This window comes from Phascolarctos cinereus, unplaced genomic scaffold (genome assembly GCF_003287225.1).
Source record: "Phascolarctos cinereus isolate Bilbo 61053 unplaced genomic scaffold, phaCin_HiC Scaffold_3;HRSCAF=262, whole genome shotgun sequence".
Lineage (NCBI taxonomy): Eukaryota > Metazoa > Chordata > Mammalia > Diprotodontia > Phascolarctidae > Phascolarctos > Phascolarctos cinereus.
In genome coordinates this window covers 53,172,317-53,198,768 of record NW_027555736.1, presented here as the reverse complement: position 1 = coordinate 53,198,768, position 26,452 = coordinate 53,172,317, and the positions used below count along the sequence as shown (strand labels likewise).

At 36.8% G+C, this 26,452-nt stretch overlaps 1 protein-coding gene across 2 annotated transcripts in view; it reads right to left on the bottom strand.

Annotated features, from left to right (window-relative positions):
• ADK (adenosine kinase) overlaps nucleotides 1-26,452 on the bottom strand; it is a 616,356-nt gene that overhangs the window by 363,578 nt on the left and 226,326 nt on the right. For both annotated transcript variants that reach the window (XM_021006126.2, XM_021006124.2), the window contains exon 4: nucleotides 21,182-21,260. In XM_021006126.2, coding sequence (XP_020861785.1) covers nucleotides 21,182-21,260 — 79 coding nt within the window. The remainder of the gene's footprint in view (nucleotides 1-21,181; nucleotides 21,261-26,452) is intronic.

The window sequence follows — 26,452 nt, the reverse complement described above, 5'->3', positions numbered from 1 at the left end:
ATTGTGAATCTTCCTTTTTATTTGGTTTTCTTTTTTTTTTTTCATTTAAAACCAGCTAATTACATTTTTAAAAATTCTTTTAATTTTATTTAGCAATTCAAAGGTATTTTTGTTTATGCTTTCAATTTGAATTCCATCTTTGACATTCAGATTTTTTACTTTGTACTTTTGGGGTATTTTTTGTAATTTTTTTTTAACTTGTATGTCCAACTTACTGATTTTTTTCTCTGGTTGAAAAAAAGTTTTTTTGCGCTATAAACTTTCCCTTAAGGAGCACTTTGCTGCATTCCAAAACTGTTCGCATAACTGTTCACTGTCATTTTTTTCTGATGAAATTATCTGTTGTTTCTACAATTTGTCTTTTTACTCACCAATTCCTTAGGACTAAGTTGTTTAAGCTTTAATTTCTAATCTTGTCTTTGTTGTCCTCCTAATTAATATATTTTTATTTCATTGTACTCAGGAAGGATATGTTTAATAATTCTCCTTTTCTTCATTTGTTTGTAAAGTTTTTGCAAAAGTGCCTTTAAGTGCCGATAAATAGGTAGGGTCCTTTCTTTCAAAATAAAAAAAAATTCTTTCAAGAAACAAAAATCTACCTTCTTAACCCCCCTTCCATCTAATGAAAAAGAAAGAAAAACAAAACTCATAACAAATATGAGTAGTCTAACAAACAAATTACTGCACTGGACATACCTAATAATATGTGTCTCAATCTGCACTATGAAACTCTAACCTCTCTTTCAGGAGGTGGTTAATATGTTTCATCTTGAGTTCTCTGGAATTGTGGTTAAGTTGTCTGTCTTTATAATATTGCTGTTACTATGTAAATTGTTCTTCTGGTTGGGCTCCAAATCTTTCCAGACACAAATCCCTTTAATCGTTTCTTATAGGCCAAAAGAATTCTATCACATACATACACTATAATTTGTTTAGCCATTCCTCATTTGATGAGCATTCTTTTAGTTTCAAGTTCTTTGCTACCAGAAAAACAGTTGCTATAAATATTTTTGTACATGAATACTTTCTTCATTCTTTGATCTCTTTGAGATAGAGTTCTAGTAATGCTATAGCTCAATCAAAGGATATGAACAGTTTAGTAACCTTCAAGGGATAGTACCAAATTGCTTTCCAGAATGACTGGTCCAGTTCACAGTTGCATTAACAGTACGTTAATGTACGTATTTCTTCACAGCCTCTCCAGCATTTGTTTTTTAGGCTGGTTTGTTTGTTTGGTCAGCTCTGCCAATCTGATGGGTAAAGTGAAACTTCAGAGGTGCTTTAACTTATATTTCTTTAAATATTAGTGATTTGGAGCATTTTTCCCAGATGGCCATTAACAGATTGGATTTCTTTCACTTACAAGTTGTGTGACCCTGGGCAAGTTACTTCCACCTGTTTGCTTTACCTTTTTTCCCTGTAAAGTGATACTCTCTCTCCACATGCCTTCTCCTTGTTGGTATAATCTTCTACTGGTACACCATAATTATATGAAATAGTTAAGTTCCCTTTTCTTCCATAGTATATTCCTTTTCCCCTTATCAAAACATAACCAAACAGTCCCATGCTTTCTGAATTATATATTTCCTTCTATGAATCCTGATGACATTAGGATTGAGGGGACACTTTTTTTTATTCCTAAATTAGAACGTTCATGCTTCATCCTTGTATAGTCCCTTACTGAATTCTTGCTCCCATTTTTTTTATGTTTCTCTGAATTTCTATGTTTTATTTCAATTTCTACTTAGCTCTTCTTTTTCCATTAGGAATGTTTGGAATTCCTCTATTTTACTAAAGGTTCATTTTCCTCCCTATAGGATCATACTTTATTTTGATAGGTAATTTATTCTTGGTTGTAATCCTATATTTTTTCTCTTTTGCAGCAGATATTCCAAGTTCTTCACACCTCTATAGTGGCAGCTGACACATCCTATGTGGGCCTAATGGTTTTCCTTTCACTGCAGAAATTTTTCCACAGATCTAGAAATCACTGAAGGGATTGATAATTTTTTTCGCCCTCAAAAACAGTCAACAGAGCATTAAAACTCGAGTTAATTAGGAAACTGTAAATGAACAACAAGCTGTGCTCAATGAATACAAGGTAATGGTCCAAGATTCTTAAAGAATCTATGGGTATGACGAGCAAGCCACTGTCAGCAACCTTGAAAAATGTAATGGGAAAAGTATCTGTCTCTCTGTCACTATCTCTGTCTTTCCCTCCCTCCTTACATATATGAATTCATGCCCTCATCACATTTCATTCAGAATGTGGCAAAAACATTCTCACTGGTGTTCCAATGAGTGGCTGCCCTCTCACCAGCCTCCATAGCTGCCAGTGTGCTTTTTCTCCACTTCAATTTTATCTATGCTCAAAACCCTTCTACTTCCCTCTCGGCTCTATGATCAAATAAAGTCTTATATTCTTTATTTAGAGCCCCCCTTAATCTAGCTGGCAGTTACCTTTCCAGGCTTACTATATGCAACGCTCCCCTCATGCACTATCGATTCCACATTAAGTGGCTTGCTGTTCCTCATCCATGTCCTCACTGGGGAAAATTCCCTATATTTAAGATTCCAAAGAACCACCCAGTGCACGCTGATTCTCCTGCTTATGCTGCTGTGCTCCATCCTCTACTTGCTACAAACACACCCAACTTCCACACCTGGACTATTCGTTGCCAAGAATTCACCATTATTTAGGTGTTCCAAGAAACCACAAATGTACTCCAGTCCTTTTCCTGCCATGAAGCTGCATGCACAGAAAACACGGCTCTGGGAAAAGTAATCAAATCAATACTACCACTCTAGAAAGACTGTCAATCACCTATCCTATGACTTCATTCACAATCTATAAAACTTTGCAGATGAAAATCCATGCTGACCTTAACTCTCCATATGTGTTGTCTTTCTCTATTAGAATGTAAGCTCCATGACCACAGGGACTGACTTGCTTCTTATATTTGTATCCTCAGCATTTAGCATGGTGCCTAACACACAGCATGTGCTTAATAAATGTATTTTCATTCATTCCTACATTTTTTCATTGTAAATGTATATTCTAGCTCACATATCCATGTTTTTGCACATAAGCCTGAAATGTACTCCCTACTCACTTCTATCCACTATCGATAACTAAGTATTTATTAAGCCTCATCTAAGTACCAGGAACTATGACAGGCAAAGAGAAGACAAAGATAAAAATGAATTCAAAGAGGTCATTTTTTAATAGGGGAAACAACACAGACATACGTAATATAGTGTGTGTGTGTGTGTGTGTGTGTGTGTGTGTGTGTGTGTGTGTGCACGCACGCACACACTACACTAAATGATTCTGGGGAGGATACTAGGTGCTGGACAGATTAGTTAAGTCCTCATATAAAAGTTAGCTTTGTTGTTGTTCAGGCATTTTCTTGACAGACGGTGGAGTAGTTTGTAGTTTCCTTCTCCAGCCCATTTTACAGATGAAGAAATGAAGCAAACAGGGTTAGGTGACTTGCCCAGGGTCACACTGCTACTAAGTGTCTGAGGTCAGATCTGAACTCAGGAAGACGAACGCTCCTGACTGACTTCAGACCCAGCACTCACTCCACCTACTTTCACCACCTAGCTACCCTGTAGAAGGCACCACTTAGGCTACACTTTGATTGAACTAATGATGCTAAAAGGCAGAGGGGAAGAAGAAGAGCATCCCAGACGGCTAGTGCAAAGGCAAAGAGATGGGAAATGCAAGTGATGTGTATGAGGAACACCAAGAAAGATGGTTTGACTGTACCAGAGTGTGCAAGGAATGGAATAAAATACGTAAGGAGTCTGGAACGGCAGGGCGGAGCTGGGCTGTAAAAGGGTTTTTAAAAGTAGAGGAGTTGACATTTTGTCCTAAAGGCAAGAATGAATTTGGAGAACTTAGATAGAAAGTTAACTGGCACTAAGACCTGTGCTTCTAGAAACCTACGCTTGCAACTATGTGAAAAAGACTGGCCACAGAAAAGACTTGAGGTAGAAGACAAATGATGAGGCAACGTGAGGTGTGACAGGGCCTGAATGAGGGTGCTGGGCTTGGGAGTAAGGGAAAGAGAAAGATGACAAGGAGAAAATTTCACAAATGACTGGAGGCTTGGGATAAATGTGAGTGAAGAGCTACGATCGACACCAAGGCTGTGAACTTTAGTGACCAGAAACTGGGGAGCGCCTTACTGTGACAGGAAAATATGGGAAAGGGGTGTGTCTTGGGGGAAATAGAATGACCATGTTCCACAAGCTGAGTTTGAGGTGCTGCAGTGCATCTTACTGGAACTGCCCACCAGGAAGTGGGAGTCACAGGGCAGTAAACTAATTCAGGAGCTTCCTTTGCCATGATATTCATCAAAAAGGGGCCCTGAGTATTTAGGAACAAAAAGGCTCATCACTGTGGCCTGTGATGGATTTATCAAAAATAATGTATCTGAAAGAACTCTCATTTCTAATACAGCTAGATTTTGGCAATGCATTTAACAACATCTCTCATTAGACTGTTGTTGACAAAATGATGGACTATGGGCTGGATGTAAAACTGAAATCATTCTGACCTGGTTAACTCATCAAACACACACAAAAAAGTAACTGACAAGCTAGACTGGGGAGAGCTCTAGGACAGGACTATCCTTGGCCCAGTACTTAGCCCAAACAGCATCTTCTTCAAATGGGAAGAACACACCAAGAGGGCAGTTAAAGCTCATACATCATACGAAGAAACTGGGATGCCTCAATCTAAAACTGCAGATTGGACATCATATGATTAAATGTAAAATCCAATATTTTGGCTCAGAAAATCAATGCTACAAGTATAGGAAATGATTTATGACAACATGCACTGATGTTTTCAACTTCATATCCTCTATCCAAATATTTAAGCATAAAAAGGAAAAACATAACTAAAGCATTTCAGTGTTTACTCTTACATTCTCAAATTATATAAACTTCAGGGAGAAAGCAGAAATGAAGCAGTCTATTTTAGCCTTCATTTTCTGAAACTGGTGTTGCTTAAAACTTCTCATTAATTTTAAAATCAGTGCTAACAGGCCCCTTACAGATAGTACACTCTGCTTAACGACAGGAAGATCGGAGGTAAACTCCGTGCTGCATCCCCAGCTGCCTCACACCGCTCCGATGTTTATAAATACAGTTGTGCTGCTGACAGTTCTATAACTCCTCCAGGTGTGAGCCACTAGAACAGATAGTTCTCTTTGATCATTCCAGTGTCACTTCTTTTTAGATCTAAGGAGATCTGGCCTGCTCCTAGGTTCCCATAACACCACCTAGTAAAAAAAAGATTTTTTAACCCCTAACTAGTTCTTCTAAGTAAAAGAGATCACCTCAAAAGATAACCAGATTTGAGTGTGGATGTTTTTTAAATAAAGAATTTCAATATAACAAGTAAAAAGTATTAGAATAATTTTAAAAGGAATTTATGATAAGGTCTTGGAATTTGAAAATTTTTACTTGTTTAAAAACAGACTGACATTAGATGTTATAAATTATTCATGCTGTAGCATATTCACAGTTCACTTCACTTTAATTCAATGAGATTCCTGTTGTCCTAAAGTAATCTTTTCTTCTCAGAAGCTTTTCGTCGGCAAAATTTATTTTTGTGTTTAAAAAAAAAAAGCTTAAGACACAATTCTCAAAACTACATTCCTTGTATTACCTTGCCACTCAGTCAGGAGAAATTAAGGAGAAAAAAAAAGCTTTCTTAGGTACTATGTGAAAACCTACATTACTACTCTATACTGGCTTCAAACGATTTATGCACAATTCAGTAAAGAGAAACCAATGAAAAACTTCATAACAGAAGCTAAAGATTGCCTTGTTTAATGGTTTGGCATACCAAAATGGAAGAGCATGTGATAGGCTGAGGAAGTTGTTAAAAACAAACAAACAAACAAAACCAAACCAACGCTAGATTCAAATCAGGCTACGTCTAAAGTAAAAATAAAAGGTTTCAGCATTAAAGATAAAGTACTAGGCTATCAAAACTTAGGTGAATGATGAATCAATTTGTTAAGACTAGATAGATGTTCAAGGAAGTAAGTCTTAAACAGGAAAAGAAAGCCATCTTCACCAAATAAGGAGAAATGGAGAGGATAAAATGTAGAGAAAATATCTACAAATTCTAGCTTCTACATGAATTTATTTGCACCATAGTTCCAAAAGAAGTATAATCTTACCTCCAACGCCCTTTCTTGAAGTCAGCAGAAGAAATATTCTCTAATAGAAAGAAATTATTTCAGACATAGCAAAATGTTAATTCTATTATTTAAGAGATGGCCACAGGTAGTAGTACAGGAAATGAGAAACAAGCTAGAATTTCTAGAATAGCAATAAATCCTCCAGTAAGCATTTATTAGGCGCTTCTGTGTAAGGCATTGTACTAAGTCCTGAATTTAAAAAGCAAAAGCAGTCTCTGTCCCTCATAGAGTTCACATTCTAAATTCTGGAGTTCACATGGGTGAGATAACATGTACATAAATTGGAATACATAAGATACACACAGAAAAAAATGGAAAGAATCTACCTTAGATGGAATTCAGTAGCACCTGGTGGAGGAGAAGACCAGGAAAAAAACTTCTGTAAGGAGATGGGAAACTAGGTTTGTTCTAAAGGATAATTAACAAGGAGAACATTTCAAGCCTGAGGAAAGCCAATTCAAAGGCACACAGACGGACATATACTATCTTATGTGAGGAACAGCAAACAGGCCAGTGTGACATGAAAATAGTGCATGTTTTACTAGGGAGTATTGTGTTGAAAGAATGAAAAGGGGGCAGCTAGGTTGCGAAGAGGACAGAGCACTGGCCCTGAATCAGGAGCAACTGAATTCAAATCTGCCCTCAGACCAAACACCTGACACTTACTAGCTGTGTGACCCTGGGCACTTAACCCTAACTGCATTAAAAAAAAAAAACAGGAAAAGATTTGTTGCTATCATTGTTGTTGTTTCAGTTCTGTCCATTTGGAATTTTCTTAGCAAAGATACTAAAATGGTTTGCCATTTCCTTCTCCAGCTCATTTTACAAATGAGGAAGCTGAGGTAAATAAAGTGAAGTGACTAGCCAAGGCTCACAGTTAGTTAAAAGTCTGAGCCAAATCTGAACTCAAGCCTTCCTGACTTCAGGTCCACTCTGCCACCTAGGTGCCCTCAAAAAAAAAATATCAGGTCATGAAGAAATTTATAATAGAAATGCATTTATCATTTTTTTTTTTTGATTAAGAAAGGCTTGGGAAGTTCTGAAATTTTTACATAGTTATCCACAATTTGCACTGGTAATTTGAGAATACAGTTAGGAGTTTTGCAGGTATCTCATACATCACAAAACATAAATTGCAAAGAAATGTAAAAGTAAGAACACTTAGGTAATATTTTTTAAATTACATTACCTCCCCCTAAAAAAATACATTAGGTAGTTAGACTTATGACAAACATTAACTATTTGGAACCCAGCCTTGAATCAGGAAGAAAAGGCTAAAAAATGGTTTTGTTTCAGGGCCACCTGAGGAGAAACAAGAAGTCACCTGATTAGCACTGGACAAAAAAATTTAATGAGATTAGTGATTTGTTAAACCTGGTTCTCTCTTGTCCTTGACTCAGCAGCCTCCAGCTTATCTAAAGCTGCAACTACAGAATCAAACTTGTAGAGTGGATGGAAAGTAGGTCTCAGCATAAGGAAGTTCTGGCTTGAAAGTCAACCTCTGACTTATTGGATACATGATATTGAACACTAAAGTCACTTACACTTTCTGACTGCCCTAGGCATCTAATATTATAAGCCGAATAACATTTGCGGTTTTGTATTTGAAGAGTGAGTTTCCTCAACAAGAATTCCTCACATCAATGAAATCATAGGTCCAAACCAAAAAATAAGTATGAAAAAGAAATTATAGATCAAGAATACAATAAAAGCAACAAGTCTCTTTTAAAAGGAGCTGCTATAAACCAAAAGGCATAGAGAAGTCACTGCTGATCATACAGGAAAAGCCAAAAGAACAACCAAAGAGAAAAGTGAAGCAGACCAGAGTTATGAATGAAGAAGCTTGGATTAAGAGCCATGGGCCCTCTATAAAAATATGCATACCCTTTTGACTCAGCAATAGCACTTCTACGGCTATATGCCAAAGAGAGTATACAAAATGGGAAAAGGACCCACATGCACAAAAATATTTATAGCAGCTCTTTTTGTGGTGGAAAAGAATTGGAAATTGAGGGGGTGTAAATCAATTGAGGAATGGCTGAACAAGTAGTGGCATATGAATGTAATGGAATAGTATTGTGCTATAAGAAATGATGAACAGGCTGACTTCAGAAAAACCTGGAAAGACTTGTATGGACTGATGCAGAGTGAAGTGAGCAGAACCAGGAGAATGTTGTACACAGTAACAGCTACCTTGTGCGATGACTAATATTGATAAACTTAACACTTCTCAGCAATACAAGGATCTAAGACATCTCCAGAGACCTCGTGATGGAAAATGCTATCCACATCCAGAGAAAGAACTACGGAGTTTGAATGCAGATTGAAGCCTACTATTTGCTTTTTTTTTTTCTCTTCTGTTGAGTTTTGTTTCCTCTTTCTGGTGTTTCCCTCCTATTGGTTCTAATTTTTATTTACAACATCATTAATGTGAAAATATGTTTAACAGGAATGTATATGTATAGCTTATATCAGATTGTATGCCATCTTGGGGAGGGTGGTGGGAGGGAGGGGTAGAAAAATTTTAAACTCAAAAGCTTATGGAAGTGATTGTTGATAAATCAAAATAAATAATTTTTTTTTTTTAAAGAGCCATGGGCCCTGAGGCAAGCCACTGATCTTGGAATCTCAGTTTCCTTATATGTTAAATGGGGATAACACCGCCTCTCTTGACTGTCAAGTTCAAATGATAGAATGTATCTGATAATCCTTTGAAAATGGTAACTCAACACAAATGCAAGGTGTGATCATTAATGTACTGCTGGTTAAGAAACTGTAAGACACTTGTAACTGCTTGTGAGAATCCCTACATGGTGGTATATGATAATAATTTGTATTAATGATGATAATGCTGAATCAAAAAAAAAGGATACATTCAGTACAACATACTCAATTTATCACAGGACTGAACCAAGTAATGTGCTATTAAAAGTGTATAAATCATTATCTATCTACCAAATAAATTATAAAAAATTATAATTATGGTGGTTCAGCTTAATTCAATTCAATAAGCATTAGTTAAGCCTTTACCATTAACAAGGTACTTGGGATACAAAGAGAAAGTCTCAGCCCTCAAGTACCTTACATTCTACTAGGAAGAGACAAGCCCAGTATAGGTAAATACAAAGTACATATCAAGTAATACAAAGTAATTTCAAAAAGGAAGAGACAAATTGAATTTTCTTATCAATATTCAATGAAGCCATAATCACAGAAATGCTAAATCGTTTCAAAAATACAACCATTGGTCTATCAAAGTAAAATCTGGTCATTTAGGAAATAAAAAATGAATTGAACATACTTAAAATTTCTAATACTAAATGATGGTTAGAGTTGACCCTAGGCAGAAAATGTACTACAAGATGTCTGTATAAGATTTACAAGAAATTCTTAGATATTTAACTGTTTAATATATTTATTAATGGATTGGTTGAATGATAAAGATCTGTTTGCATTATACCCAGACCATTTAGTGAGTCTTGAAGAACAACAACAAAATCAGTATATTCTCTTGGAAGGGTTTGAATCTCCCACTCACTGATAATATTTTTTTTAAAAAAATTATGCTGCTTGCAGCTTGTAAAATAATAAAGCTCACTGATGTTCAATTTTACAAGAAATTTGTCTGAATTATGGTTCTAACACATACTCATTCCAATAAAGATTTCCAAATGTGTTGGTACATAAAGAAACACACAAACACACATGTGTATATTTATAATTGCTTTGCCTCAGAGCAATGTTGGTGGGCACTTTGTTTGATAAAGGCTCTGAGACTATTAAATCTAGCAACACAGGAAGGTATAATGCCTCTGACCTGTCAAGCTGAGTTAGTCCCCCCCCACGAGTGCCTCTGTTGGTTGCTGCGTAGAGGAAATGACAAAAGAGCTAATAAAGAATTTAAAGACCTTTATACTGCTTTTAAAGGAGTGGAGAGAAAAAGCAGTGGACCTCTGGGCAAATGAATAGGTAACAAATTTCACTAGAAAATAATAGGCAAGTGAGAATTACTCAAAGTTCGTAAAAATCCACAAAATTATTTCTAGTGATTTCTGTCAAAACACGAAATACAAATAGTAATTATGTCATTGAGAACAGCAATGGCTCAAATGTAGCAAAGTAATTAAGCAAACCAGCACTTTCTTCTTATCTCATAATACAGGAAAAAGACATGGATTGCTCAAACCCAAAAAATGAAACACAAAACTATAAACATCACCAACCATCAGTCTTGTTATACTACAAATGTTTGAATTATATGAATACAACAAAATGAGAACATCCTCAGAGAGAACTTTTTAGCTTCTCTTTAACTCACTCACATATAAGTGACTAGAAATTAGGACAAAGAAGCACAAAAGCCAGGAGCAAACATGTCATCAAAAGAAAGATCTATATCTATATACACAGACAAAAGCCTCATAGAACTTATATTTGGTTAAAGGGTTACAAGATGTTTAAAACATTTAAAAAGAACTTTTGCCCAAATCACCACCAAATCATAACTCACTGATAACAGACACTGACGTAATGGAGTAAAACTAATTTTCACATTCCAGTATTCTTTATTTTTAGGAGGCTGTTAAAATGACAGAGCTATCTATACCCTTTTATGGTAACTGGAATCCATACAAATTATATGTATAAGAAATGAGACTATTAGTATTACCTTTACTAACACTATTTCAGGGGATACAATTTGCCATAAAATAATAAACCTAACTTGAATTGCTATATTTGAAAAAGAATCCACACTTTATTTTGTAAAACAAATTAAATTGATAATAGCTGATTACAAAATTTAATTTTTGCATATTGTGGTAGAGTCCTTGTAATTGTCTTAATAATCCATTTAAATATAAAAGAAAAATTGTACATTTTGAGAATGAAATAAAGAAAAAACTTCCCCCTTAACAGAATGAATGCTTCTTTTCCTTTCCCCTTACTTTTTCTCCCTAATTTAAAATAGCAATTATTGTTGCCACGAGAGGATTCTCTGAACAGAATACAGGGTAAATCTGCCAGACAAAGGGTTAATTAAAGGAAGCTCAGAACCTGTTTTCCCCTCTCCCTCATGCCGGCCTCAGAGGGTCTGTTTTCTGTCTCCCCAAGCCAGGATATTATTGTTCCCAAATGTACCAAAGTCTGGGAAGGAAGATACAAAGTCAATTAGATGTGAATTAAGGTTCCAGCCTGCACCAAAGCCAGGAAGGTGCAAGATCGAAACCTAAGCAGGAAGGGGGAATCTAAAATATCAATGTTGAATGACTCAAAAATCCTTTCCTTCTTCATTTCTTGAAGTCTTTCATAAACAAATCCATATATAATCATTTTCAAAGCACATTTTAGGCAAAATAACTCAGTGCTAGTCAAAACTCTGTTAGGAAATCTGGATACTAATTTGGGTAGGATCGACTTCTATATCAGATGACACAATACTAAACAACTATTTTAGTAAAAAGAAGTAAAAGATAAAATGAGTTACAATAGAAATGGCCTCATAAATATATGTAAATAATAAATTAAATTAGAAGACATTGTTCAATTCTTATTAAAATTAACATCTAATATGATGTGCTTTACAATTTACAAAGTGTTAACAGATACACTATTATTTTTGAGCCTTAAAAACACTTTGCTAGTTAAATCAGAGAAACGATAAAACTGTTTAATTAACTGTGAGTGTGCCCTATATCATAATAGTTGAGGAAACCAAGGGTTGAGAGAATAAAGGAATTTGTGAAGATCTAAATTCAAACCCAAGCCTCTTGCAACCATACCACACAGCATAATAAATTTTTATATCTCATTACAAAATCCATCAGGCTAACAAATTATCAAATATAGGACAAACTCACACTTAAGTAAACAATAAATTTTATCCTTTTTCTACAAATTGGGGAAACAACAGAGGTTAAATTACTTGGGCTACATACCCAGCAAGTGAATGGTGAAGGAAAGAGCTGGAAATCTACAAGACTCTTAGTCTGTTATTTCTATTACACCAGATTCCTTTTGACACTACTTAGGATATGATGGCATATTCATTTCATAACTATACTCTAATGTGCATAAATTTGGTTTTAAACCAACCATCCTAAATTAATTTAGAAAATTCGTATATAAACCAATTACACACACACACAGAGGCAATCTTCAAAATGAGGATGTTCAACTTATGACATGTATGAAGAAGACAACAACTGTAGGAGCCTGAAAAGGAAAATAAATTTCAATAATCAGGTGAAAAGAAAAGAAGAAGCTTTTCTTATTAAAGGAAAAGGAGGAAATAGAGAATTATTTCCCAGAGGACGAGACTGCAGAAGGAAAATTGTTCCTATCTAACTTCCCAATTTTCCAGATGGAAATGAGAGTCACCACTTCTTACATTTATAAATAACATTGGCAAAGAGAGCTTTACTGCTATCCTGACAGACAACTTACCCCCAAATGCCTCACCAACTCATGAACCTGTCCAGTTTCTGGAATCTCTCAGACTCTAGATCATATTCCTACTTTTAAATGCAAACCTCAATGACCTGAGAGAGGTCAAGCCTAGTCCTTCCTACCTTGACCGCATGCTTCAGCCTTCTATATAGGGAATTGTCAGCTTGAGAATACGTCTTTCGAAATTTGTCTGAGAAACACTTCGGAAATCAGAATGGATTTTTCACATAGAAACAATTAACAGAGGTGAAGAACCAAGTCAGTCCACACAATCCTATTTCACCCATAACATAATTAAATTGTAGTACTAAAAATTAGTAGCTTGAATTGGAAGAACTGGAAATCAAGTAGGGGAGGAAAAGAAAGGTCCTTTCTTTCTTGGGTACAGGACAAGCCTTAGGGAAAATTCTGAGAATGTTAAAATTTGGCTTTGGTAACTTTCCACTAGGGCTTTCTGTTGAGGTCTCCCTACCCCCCAGAGTCCAGCTCTCAGAGCCTAGGCAGCACAATAACCTCATGTGGAACCTCTTAGTACTGACACATGACCCCACAACATGTATGGATCAAGCTACCAAGTTACCTAACTCTTCACACCCACTCCCCAGCAAACACAATCTCCCATTTCCTCTATGCAAAATCACCAGCAGAGGTGAAATAAGCATTTTGAGTAAGCTCTTCACAATAATCTTTGAATGAATGACAAAGAATAACAAAGAAACAGGTAGCTTTAAAAAAAATTTAAACTCAATAAGCAATTACTAAGCATGTAAAAGATACTGTAGGCAGTGCTAGGGACAAAAATATAAAAAAATTACCTAGTCCCCAAGCCCACAAGTTTATATTCTTCTGGTATGCATGTTAACCAAAACAGTATTTCATGTAATGAAAGAAAATGAAGTGAAAAGTTTCAGGGACTATGGTTTGAGTGCCTCACTTGACAGAGAATTAATAACAACAAGTACGTCCAAATGTTGGAGCCAAAAGACTATAACCCAGAATCAAGGTACTCTGGGGGTACACATTCCCTAAACGCTTTCACAAAGATATTCACATACACTAGTTAGAGGATATAATTATTAATGTTTTTTTTAAAAAGCATAGAAAGAAAAATAGAATTGGGAAATTCCTCCAATAAACCTGGGGCACTCTCCCACCAAAATACATGCATATCCTCAGTGGGAAGAATGGATACAAATAAGGATCAAGTATGGAAGAATGTGTGGCCAGTACACATTTGGAAGAGTATCTCTTGCCTCCAATAGTGCAGTGACACTCATATCTTCTTAGAGTGTTGCACTGATTACTCTTGCTGAGCCTGCTCCCTGCTAAGCTTGAAATCTGGCTCTGTGGCTCCCTGATAGTGCCTATACTGTTTCTGCTGTCCCTCATTCTCATCTGGGCATATCATTCTGCTGGTCTCATCCCTACTGCTGGCCATTACTCAATGCAAACAGCTTCAAGGATGCATTTCTCCAATCTCTTAGGGTATTGGTAACTAGGAAGCCTCTCTCTGATAAGGATATCCAATCCGTTACCAAGACCTGTCAACTTCACCTTTCCAACATCTCTCAAATGTGTCCCTTTTTCTCCTCTTTCACTCCCACCCCCTCACTGCTGTGGAGACCCTCATCACTTCAAACCTGGTCTATTGCTAGGGCCTGCTTTCAAGTCTGCCTGCCTCAACTCTTCCTACTCCAATCTATCCCCCATTCAGCCACCAAAGTGATTTTCAAACTCAGGTAAAATCAGGTCACTCCACAACTCAATAAACTTGAATGGCTTCCTATTGCCTGTAGAAGCGAATATAAAAATGCTCTGTTTAGCATTCAAAGCCCTTCAAGACGTAGCTCCATGCTACCTCTCCAGTTTTCTTAAATCTTATTCTCCAACACATTCTCTTCCATCCAGTGACACTAGCCTCCTGGCAGAAGACAATCTATCTCTTGGCTCTGGGTATTTTCTCTGGCTATCCCTGACACTTGGAATGCACTCCCTCCCCTGCTCCAAATATCAACTTCACTGGCTTCCTTTAAATCCCAATTAAAATCCCACCTTCCACTGGAAGCCTTCTCTAACCCTTAATTCCAGTACCTTCCCGCTCTAATTATTTCTATTTATCCTGTGTACAGTGTGTTTTGTACATACTTGTTTTCATGTAGTTTTTCCCATTGGAGTGTAAGCTCCTCAAGGGCAAGGACTATTTTTTGCCTCTATTTGTATCCCAAGGATTTAACAGTGCGCCTAGCACATAATAAGTGCTTCATAAAGATTGACTGATTGACAGCTCTTTGTATACTCAGGCTAGGAGATACTATACTCTGCTAACAAAAGAACTTACTAATATAGGTTCAGAGCTGGAACTGCAGCCAAGAGAGGTAATGTCACTAGAGACACACAAAGAGAAGCAGAATAAGAATGTGAACACCAAAATCTTCTGACTCCAAACTGAACATTTTGTCTAATACACGAATATGTCTCCAATCAGACAACTGTCTTCCTAGCCCTCAAGATCAAATTTTTTCTATTAACACCTACATCTTGGCAGCCATCACAGTCCTTTTACCCAGGTAACTATATGAATTAGGGTTGAAAATTCTCAAAATTTCCTTATCCTTTTATGCAAATAAATCTGGGCCAGTACAAAATCCAAGTGAAGATGTCAAGTTGTTACTCATATTCAGATCTCGGCAACTAAACAGAAAGCAAGTTCAGTTTTAGAAATATTGAGCATAAGATATCTAGGAGACATCTAATTTAAGATGCTTAATAGGCAGCTAGAGATGCAAAATTAAAGGTCAGAAGATTAGTTAAGGGTAGAAAAATAAATCTCAGAATCATCTGCATAAATATGGGAGATGAATCCGTGGGAGCCAATGAGATCAACAAGAGAAGCAGTATAAACAGAAGTGGGGCTGAGATGGAGCCTTGGAGGACACCAACAGATAACTGGTAGGACCTCAGTGAGGATCCAGCAAAGGAAACTGAGCAAGAAGAGTCAGAATAGTCACGTAGGTAGAAGGAAGGCCAGGAAAAAGTAGTGGCCCCAAAATCTAGAGAGAAGAAAATTTTAAAGAGAGGGTAGTGATTGATAGTGTCACAGGCTACAGAGAGGTCAAGAAGGATGAGGAAAGTTCTTGGCTTTGGTGCAACATTTTGGCCAGTGAGGAAAATCCTCCCTATCTCCCGGAACTTAAAAAAAAAAGTGAATTTTAGTCCATTGGAACATCATTTTTAAAGAGGGAAAAAGTAAATTTTTGGTAATCTGATCATTAATGTTACTAAAATTCTCCTAAAAGTGAAGCTTCTAGTGAGAAGTACAATAAAAGGACTCCAGACAGCCAATATGGCTATGGTAATAAGCACATTCTCAAAATGCAGATATAGTTACCCTCTCATTTATCCAGATGTTTCTTATTTCTAATGTTCAACTACCTAGCACACAGCAGACAATCTAGAAATAGGTCAAGTCACCGAGCCTCAAAAATAAAATTTACAAATTATCTTCTAAAGCTCATGAACTTTTCTCATTTCATATGTAACAGCCTCTTAGAGTCTAACAGTTCTCAACCTGGCGACAATCCTAACAAGCATACTCAGCTGATTTCTAAGCTAAGAGAAGATTAAAAAGAACTAAAGGGACATAGAAATAGTAACAGATAGAGGGATAGTGAAAGCATCAAGAGGTGACCACTGACAACCTGATAGCAAAGGAATAAATGAAAAAGTTGAAAGAGGAGGCACAAAAACTAAAGTTGGCAAAGCCATCTGAAAAGACTGAGTGCAGAGACAAACAACCCAATAGATCTCATTAGTTCATAAAAATAGAACTGTTACAAAACTCAACAATAAGTGATATTCCAAAGATTCTAAGACAACATGAGAGTAAAAGTATGTTCAATGTACACTGTTTAAGAAGTAAAGGAAGAAGAGACCATATTTTATTTTTTTATTTCTTTGAGGCAATTGGGGTTAAGTGACTTGCCCAGAGTCACACAACTAGTAAGCGTCAAATGTCTGGGACCAGGTTTGAACTCAGGTCCTCCTGACTCTAACTCTGGAGCTCTATCCACTGCACCACCTAGCTGCCCCAAGAGACTATATTTTAGAAGATTATCATCAAAATATGACAACGAGGTGGATCCAATCATTCTGCAGAGCAATTTGGAACTATGTCCAAAGAGCAATCAAACTGTGCATGCCTTTTGATCCAGCAATACCACTACTAGGTCTGTACAATCCCAAAGAGATTATAAAAAAAAAAAATTAAAAGGCCCTTTTCGTAATGGCAAAACATTGGAAATTGAGGGGATGCCCATCAATAGCTAAGCAAGCTGTGGTACTTAATGTGAAGGATGAATACTATTGTGGAATAAAAAATGACAAGCAGGCAAATTTCAGAAAACCCTGGAAAGACATTTATGAACTGATGCAAAGTGAAATGAGCAGAACCAGGAAAACATTGTACACAGTATTGGCAACACTGTGTGTTGATCAACTATAAATGACTCAGGTCTTCTCAGCAACACAAGCAACACTTGTCCAAGACAAGTACAAAGGACTCAAGAAGAAAAATGCTACCACATCCAGATAAAAAACTGATGGAGTCTGAATGCAGAGCAAAGCATATTTTTTCACTTTATTCGTTTTTGTGTTTTTTTCCCCTTCTGATCCATTTCTTCTTTCACAGAACTGTGACTAATATGGAAATATATTTTACATCATAGCACATGTATAACCTATATCAAACTGCCCCCACCATTTTAGGAAGAAGGGAAGGGTGAAGACAGAGGGGAGGGGAATGAGGGAGAGAAATTTGAAATTCAAAATCTTATAAACACTGAATGCTAAAAACTGTCTTGACATGTAATTAGGGAAAAAAATAAAATACCATAATTCAAAAAAATATGGCAACTAAAAGAGTTCTTGCTTTTTACATAAAAAATGCTTCAATTTGCAAAATTATCTGAAGAGGAACAGCTTATTCAACAATGAGGCCAAATAACTGAGGTATAAACTATAGCAGCTTTCTAAGATGTTTAGTGCTTACCAAAGTCTAAGCTTGGTAAGAACAAAGAGTACAATACAATACTTTTATTCACTCAGTCAATAAAGATTTATTAAGGGTTTACTATGTGCTCGGCACTGTGATAAGTACTAGGCATGTACATATAAGTTTTAAAAAACAAGACAGTTCCGCCCTCAAGGAGTTTACAAGTTAACTGGAGGATCCCTTACACAAAAGGAAGCTGAAAAGTAAGGGAAGGAGATACCCAGATGCAGTCCTATAAAGAAGTCCAAAGAAGTCCAAAAACAGTGTAGTTGTTAGAAAACAGGGAGAAGACTGGGCTGAATCACTTTCATGAATAGAGGCTTTGAACTAAGGGCCCTGCCCTCAGTCACCTAGTCCAATCAGAGGAGCAGATGGGATGAACTTATTCGACATATTCAATCTTTCAGAATAATGAGATTTCCCAATAATAAGTTTAGTACCAACCATTACTTAGCTTTATTTATTGACATATTTTTATTTAATCTTATGCAATTCCCAGGAGGAACCAATTAGATACAAAACTGGATTTCAGCTGAGAAATCAGTCCACAAAAATAAATATTTGTCAAGAAAACAAAACTACGAGGAATTGTAGAGTACTATTACAGGTATCAACTAAGTAGTAACATTTTCTATGAAAGTATTTAATGCAACAGAGCTTTTTCTTCAAAACTGCCCCAAACATAATTCACGTTTTCTATTTATATACTAACGGATTACTAGGGATAGTCCAGTGACAAGAAGAAAACATAAAACTTTGCAGGGTAGGGATGGAATGTGAACAGATTTGCCAAAACTTGTAGTTAACAGCTTCCTGAAGGATTTCTGGAGATTTTTATATGAAGTACCTTATAACAAACAAACTTTGTTTAAAAAATACTATTAAACCTATCTTAAAACTTAAAACTTGAGTTCACTAAGCCAATAGGATGGTATAAAAACTGAATAGAGATCATTAAAGATAGCTTTACAATAGAAATAGTCTTCAAACTAGGGTATCTGTATTTAATTTATTCTGAAAAAAAATTAATATTTAAAATCCACAAATATTCCTTGACATTATGAAGCAGAACTGTTTTTATAAGTAAATGGAATATGTATAAGGTTATCTCTAAAATAAGTTTTTATTTATTTGAAAATTTTAAAAGATGGCATTTATTACAATTGTCAATGTTCATTTTTTAAAAGTTCATGCTAAACATATTAAGAAAATATAATAATAATCAATGTAAATATAAAAGAATGATCTCTTAAGCACCCCCTAATTTTTATGTAATACTGATTAAAATCACCCCGATTAAAAAAAAAGGATGGCTCTAGTTTTTTTCCATTAAGAGGAAACATTGCCTTCTACCATCCCTGAGATCTCGTTTACTTGTTCATCAAAATCCTCAAGATTAAAAAGAATTCATTACACTGCTTTACTACATTACTCAAGCCATTTATGTGAATGAGAATGGCACAATTAATTCTGGCAAACTCTGCTCATTAAAAATATATAAGCTGTTATTTTTTTAGGAATTAGACTTCTAAACTGATATTCTTAATCTCTGATAATCCCAAGTGTCTGACTGATGATAAAATACAATTATATTAAACTCATAGTGTAATAATAAAACACAATATGGCACATATTAACTGAGGAACAGTGTGCCTGACTAGGGAAGTCAAAGTCCTAACTAGACTCTTCTTGGATCAGACCAAAACTAAAATAGTAAACTCAGTGCTTCTGGTCAGCTGTCCCCCATGCTTGAAATACTCTCCTCCCTTCCCTGCTCCAAATTTCAACCTCACTGGCTTCCTTGAAATGCCAATTAACATCCCACCTTCCACAGGAAGCCTTCCCCAACACTTCTTAATTCTAGTGCCTTCCCTCTGTTACTTATTTTCTATTTACCCAGTATATATAGATTTTTCCACCATGACTCAACTGTGTTTTGGTCCTAGAAAGTCCTTCAGTGCCTAGAACCTTTCACTCTGGAATATCACTTCACCGCGCCCTCACCCTTTTCCCATGAGTGAATTCCAGCCAGGGCTTGAATTTTAGGGATGGGTCCAGATCAGCGAAGCTTCATTCCTCTCTCAGTTGTGCTATTGTCTCTATGGAAGTCACCATCTTGCCCCATTCGAAGTGCCTTCACCTTCCTCTCTCCCTAATCATCTTAGCTCCTTTTTTGAAGCATTATCTTCCTTCATTAGAATGTAACCTCCTTGAGAGCAGAGACTGTCTTTCTTTTTTATTGTATTTCTAGGCTAGCACTTGGCACATCAGTAGCACTTAATAAATGCCTGTCGACATGCTTGCTAGAAGCCACACTTTAGGAAGTACTTTGAGAGTGGGAGAGAGTCAACAAGAGGATGACTAAGATGATGATGGGCCTTGAGAGAGTGCCAGATGAGAATAAGTTCATACAATTACAATTCTGGAGATGGAAAGGATCCCAGAAGGGACCTAATCCAATCTCCTCATATTACAGATGAACTGGAAAAACTGGAGATGTTTAGGATAGTCGTTTGTAAGTAGTGAAAGGTTATATTAAGTAGATAAGGAATTAATACCAAAGTGGCAGAAATAGAAACGATGAATAGAAGCCGCAGAAAGGCAGACTTAGGATTGACACAAAGGGGCAACTAGGCGGCCCAAGAAAAAGAGCCCAAGGCTTAGAGTGAGAAGGACTTGAATTCAAATCCAGCTTCAGACATTTACTATCTGTCTAATCCTGGGCCAGTCACATAACCTCTGTTTGTCTGTTTTCTCAACGGTAAAAGGGGATAATAATAGTACTACCTTGAAAAGTTGTTGTGAGAATCAAATGAGATAACCGCGAAGCATTTAGCACAGTTTTTGCCACATATTAAGCACTATATAAATGCTTGCTATTAGCTATTATTATTACAAAAAAATACTGCATAACAGTTGTGTCTGTCTAAAAGTAGAATGCACTCCACTGGGGAGCGCATTAATAGTTTCCATCTCACAAGAGCTATTCAAACAAACACTGAATACTCAATGATCACGTATTCTGTAGAACAGAATTTTGCCCAAGTATTACTTGGACTACATGGCTTCTGAAGTCCCTTAACAGCTCTGAGAATCAATGGTTCTACATGGTCCCTTAAAAGCCTTGTAGATTTTTCTAGAGGAGAGACCCCAAATAGGCCTGCCTAACTGTGAAAATGAAATATCAAATGGACAAGGTATCAACTTGTAAGGAACAACATGACAAAACTTAAATTTTGAGAAGTAAAAATCGAGCTGTAAATCATCAAGAAAAAATTGTTATGGGAAAGATAATTTAGATTTTATTTCTTTAAACTGAAAATCCCAATAAGAGGCTGATGAAAGAACCCATTCTACACTGATAAGATTTATTGCAGTGAAAAATATGATGCAAAAGAGTTAACATTCTCATTTCCATTTGCATTTCTTTTCTTTAGAATTATTTAAATAATTAACTAACCTGGGCAACTTTCATAGAATTCTGTGTAGAACCACCAGCATGATATTCCACTTTGAACTTTTTAACAAGTTCTTCAAACCTGTTAAAAAAAAATACACAAAAGAAAAACTTAGGTTAGTTTCCTTAAACTTCAACAGTGGAAATCTGAAGAGAAATGAAAAAGATCATGTCATAGTAGAACCTGTTTTAATGCTAGTAGGCAGCATATTATCAGCCAACATATCAAAAAGTTTATCAGAAGTGGTATATGTTTGACAAAGGTTCACAATAAAATTATAATGGGGATTCAAGACTATAAGCAGATTCTGACTCACACAGATAATCAAAATGCCTTAAGCATGTATAGTTTGCACATTAATGTACTGCTCATGGTGACCCAAAGATATGCAGGGTTGGTTTTTGTACTTATTTGATATCTCAGAATAAAGGTTTAGTGGGCATGAAGTACTTATTCAAGGCCAAAATTAAGCAATGAAGGACAACATCAAAAGCAAGAATTGTGAACTCCGACTTAGCGCTCAAGAGCTGGAGTTCTCGCTTAGGGTCCCCAAGACTGCTTCAGGAGATCTTCAAAGGTCAAAACTATTTTCATAATAACATGAAGACATTTAAACTTCTAATATGTTTAAGTATACATAGATAATACCAACCCAAAAGAAATCTCTTTGAAGAAGGGAAGTCCTCAATACTTTTAAGAGTGTACAGGGGACTTGAGACTAAAGTTTGAGAACTATTTTCCTAGGGAGAAAAGAAGAATAATGATGAGAAAACTGACATTGGATTTGGTGATGAGAAGGCCTTTTACCATCAATGTCAATGGAGAGCTAAACTGCCAGGTACCAAGGAGTAAAAAGCTGGTTAAGAAATACATACACTGAATACATACAGCCTCTTCCAGGTTTGGACAGTGACAGGCAGGACAGAAACAAAGGAGGCAAAGTCAAGGAAATTTGTGTATGTTTTTCAGTTGTTGATATTTTAAGGATATAAAAAACCTAAGTATTGAGGCAGCTAGGTGGTGTGGTAGATAGAGCACCAGCCCTGGAGTCAGGAGGACCCGAGTTCAAATCCAGCCTCAGACACTTGACACTTACTAGCTGTGTGACATTAGGCAAGTCACCTAACCCCACTGCCTCACCAAAAAGCAAAACACAACAACAACAACAACAACCTACAAAGTATCTTTGTAGGCTAAGGGGAAAGCTGAAGGACACAGAGAGAGGAACAAAAAAGCATAAGATAAAAGAAATGACTGAGGAACCAATATCACTGCTGAAAGGAGAAGGAAGGCAATCCCTGGTAGGAGTGAAGCTGCTTCCCTTTCACAAAGAGAACGATGACCACTCCCCATGAGACTGGGGAAAAAGAATGAACAGAGGAAGAATACTGAAAGGATTAAAAATAGTTTCTAAAGGATAACTTCTCAGTAAAGAGAAGAAGTTGTGTGTGGGTGGGAGGTAAAGGTCTGCAACAGCTATTATAGAAGTGGAACAGAAAGTCAGTAAAAGATATAGACTAATAGTGAATACAGAACAGATGCGAGCAAATACCAGAATGCTATCTCCTTGGCATACAGCTTGCTAAGATATCCTTTAACTAGAATAGCTATAATTTAATATAATAGCTGCAACTTTAAAGGTAACCATTCCACAGGGAAAAGCCAGCTTCAAAGTCAAAAAGACCTGGGTTCAAGTCCTATGTCTAACTGTGGAGGTTGGGAAGGATCAGGTGGCCTCTTAGTGTCCAGAATTAGTATAGATCAGAATTAGGAGGAGTTTCTTCACTTGGAGCTGCCTTAAAAAAAAAATCGCAGATTCAGACCAAAAATAATCCCAGTTGGGGTTTTCTTGGCAGAGATACTGGAGTGCTTTGCCATTTCCTTCTCAAGCTCATTTTATGGATGAGGAAACGGAGTAAAACAAGGGCTAAGTGACTTGCCCCAAGTTATACAGCTAGTTAGTATCTGAGACCAGGTTTGAAATCAGGAAGATGAGACTTCCTAACTCCTGTCCCAGAATTCTATCCATTGGACCACCTAGCTGTCCTCAAAATCTATATATAGGATAGATAAAAAAAAAACTGGGGGTGCGGGAAAATATTTTACCTTTGAGGGTTTTACCAAAGATGAGACCAAAAAGAATCTCACAAGCCTACCAAAAAAGAAAGGTACAACTTAGATGTTTAAAAATCAAAGAGCATAGAAAAGAATTCCATAGATGGGCAGAGCCAAGACCGGAGAGTAAAACCAGTGACTTGTTTGAGCTCTCCAAATACCTGTAAAAAATGGCTCTAAAAAAAGTCTAGAGCAGTAGAACCCAGAAAAAGACAGAATGAAACAAATTTCCAACCCAAGACAACCTGGATGGTGGATGTGAAAAGTCTATGGCACCAGGCTGGGAGAGGAATGCAGTTCAGGCTGAGTACGAAGGCAAAAACCAGGCCACAAAAGCCAAAGACAATTTACAAGATCAGTAGGGAAGGTCTGTGGCCTCTGTGAAAGAGAAACTCAGTCCTCATCCCTGTCCCTACATGGCCCCCGGGCAGCAATTGCTTCCAGAGCTCTCCACTCACAGACAGTAGGGAACGCGTGGCTGATCAGAAGGGGATTGCAGGTAACTCTTTGCTAGTGCTTAAGCCCGTGCTTGGATCTGGGGCACAGTTCTGGGTGATGATCCTGGGTCACAGAGGAGCACTGGCAGGGTGGAGCCTGTACTGGCAGTGGAGAGAGAATCTTTCTCACAGCTCCAAGGCAGAAAAGAGTGCTTGTGGTCACTCATACATCAGAGCACAGGCCAGGAAACGAGTAAACACCTCATCCTTGATCATTCCACCTTGGAAGAACTGAAAATTTATAGGTCCCTAGAAGTATCTCTGAAAACAACTGCACAAAACCCCTAAAGCTTGGGAAAGTACATTCTCCACACTGGAAGCAAACCTCTACCTTAACCAAGACTTTAAAACTCAACTAATATGACTGGGAACACGAGCAATCTGCGCAACAAACGTCACATCACAAAATCTTTCTTTGGTGACAAAGAAGATCAAAACATACAACCAGAAGAAGACAACAAAGTCAAAGCTTCTATATCCAAAGACCCCAAGAAAAATATGAATCAGTCCCAGGCCTTGGAAGAGCTCAAAAAGGATTTTGAGAAGCAAGTAAGAGAAGTAGAAGAAAAACTGGGAAGAGAAATGAGAGTGATGCAAGAAAATCACAAAAAACAAATCCACAGCTTGCTAAAGGAGACCCCAAACAATACTGAAGAAAATAACACCTTAAAAAATAGCCTGACCCAAATGGCAAAAGAGGTCCAAAAAGCCAATGAAGACAAGAATGCCCTAAAAAGCAAAATTGGCCAAATGGAAAAGGAAGTCCAAAAGCTTACCGAAGAAAATACTTCCTTAAAAATTAGAATGCAGCAACTGGAAGCTAGTGACTTTATGAGAAATCAAGACATTGTAAAACAAATCCAAAACAATGAAAAAAAATAGAAAACAACGTGAAATATCTCATTGGAAAAACAACTGACCTGGAAAATAGATCCAGGAGAAAGAATTCAAAAATTATTGGACTATCTGAAAGCCATGATCAAAAAAAGACCCTAGACATCATCTTTCAAGAAATTATCAAGGAAAACTGCCCTGATATTTAGAACCAGGGCAAAATAGAAATGGAAAGAATCCACCAATCACCTCCTGAAAGAGATCCTCAAAGGAAAACTCCTACGAATACTGTAGCTAAATTCCAGAGTTCCAAGGTCAAGGAGAAAATAGTGCAAGCAGCCAGAAAGAAAGTATTGTTGAAACACAATCAGGAGATTAACACAAGATTTAGCAGCTTCTACATTAAGGGACCAGAGGTCTTGGAATATGATATTCCTGAGGGCAAAGAAGATAGGACTACAACCAAGAATCACCTACCCAGAAAAACTGAGTATAATCCTTCAGGGGAAAAAATGGTCATTCAGTGAGATAGAGGACTTTCAAGCATTCTTGATGAAAAGACCAGAGCTGAATATAAAATCTGACTTTTAAATACAAGACTCAATTGAAACATGAAGAGGTAAACAGGAATGAGAAATCATTAGAGGTTGAACTGTTTACGTTCCTGCATGGAAAGATGACACTTGTAACTCATGAGACCTTTGTCATTATTAGGGTAGTTGGAGAGGAAAAATTATATGGATGGATAGATAGATAGATAGATGGATAGACAGAGATAGATAGATAGATAGATAGATAGATAGATAGATAGATAGATAGATAGATAGATACATAGAGGGCACAGGGTGAGTTGAAGATGAAGGGGTGATATCTGAAGAATAAAATTAAGGGGTGAGAGAGGATTATACTGTGAGAAGGAGAAAGGGAGAGTTAGAATGGGGTAAATTATCTCCAATAAAACAAACAAGAAAAGGCTTTTACAATGGAGGGGAAATGGGGGAAGGTGAGAGGGAATGAGTGAATCTTATTCTCATAGGATTTGGCTTAAGGAAGGAATAACATACACACTCAATTGGGTATGGAAATCTATCTTACCCTACAGAAAAATAAGGAGGAAGAGTATAAGAGGGGTGGGGGATGATAGAAGGGAGGGCAGATTGAGGAAGGGGGTAATCAGAAGCAAACACTTCTGAGGAGGACAGGGTAAAAAGAGAGAATAAAATAAATGGGGAGCAAGATAGGATGAAGGGAAAGAGTTAGTTTTCCACAACATGACTACTATGGAAGCGTCTTGCATAACTACACATGTATAACTTGTATCGAGTTGCTTGCCTTCTTGATGAGAGTGGGTGGGGAAGGAGGAAGGGGGAAAATCTGGAACCCAAAGTTTAAAAACAAATGTTAAAAATTGTTTTCACATGCAACTGGTAAATAAGATATACAGGGAATGGCGTACAGAACGGGAAGGGGAAAGAGAAGCGGGGGAGATAGAAGGGAGGCAGATTAGGGGAAGGGGTATTCAGAATGCATGCCATCTTGGGGTGGGAGAAGGGAAGAGATGAGGAAAAAATTTGGAACACAAAATCTTGTGGAAACGAATATTGGAAATTAAAAATAAATAAACAGAAAAAAAGGAATTCCTTAGATGGACATATATGATATACAAAAATAACATAGCAATAGAAACAATCTGCTATGTACTTCCATTATTTCCCATTTCACCATGAGCAAGCCATGTAGTTTGGGAACTCAAGTACCATTGATTCTTCAAGTACTTGGAATCAAATTCCTTCACTGATAAGCCATTCACACAAATTGTCTGGAAAG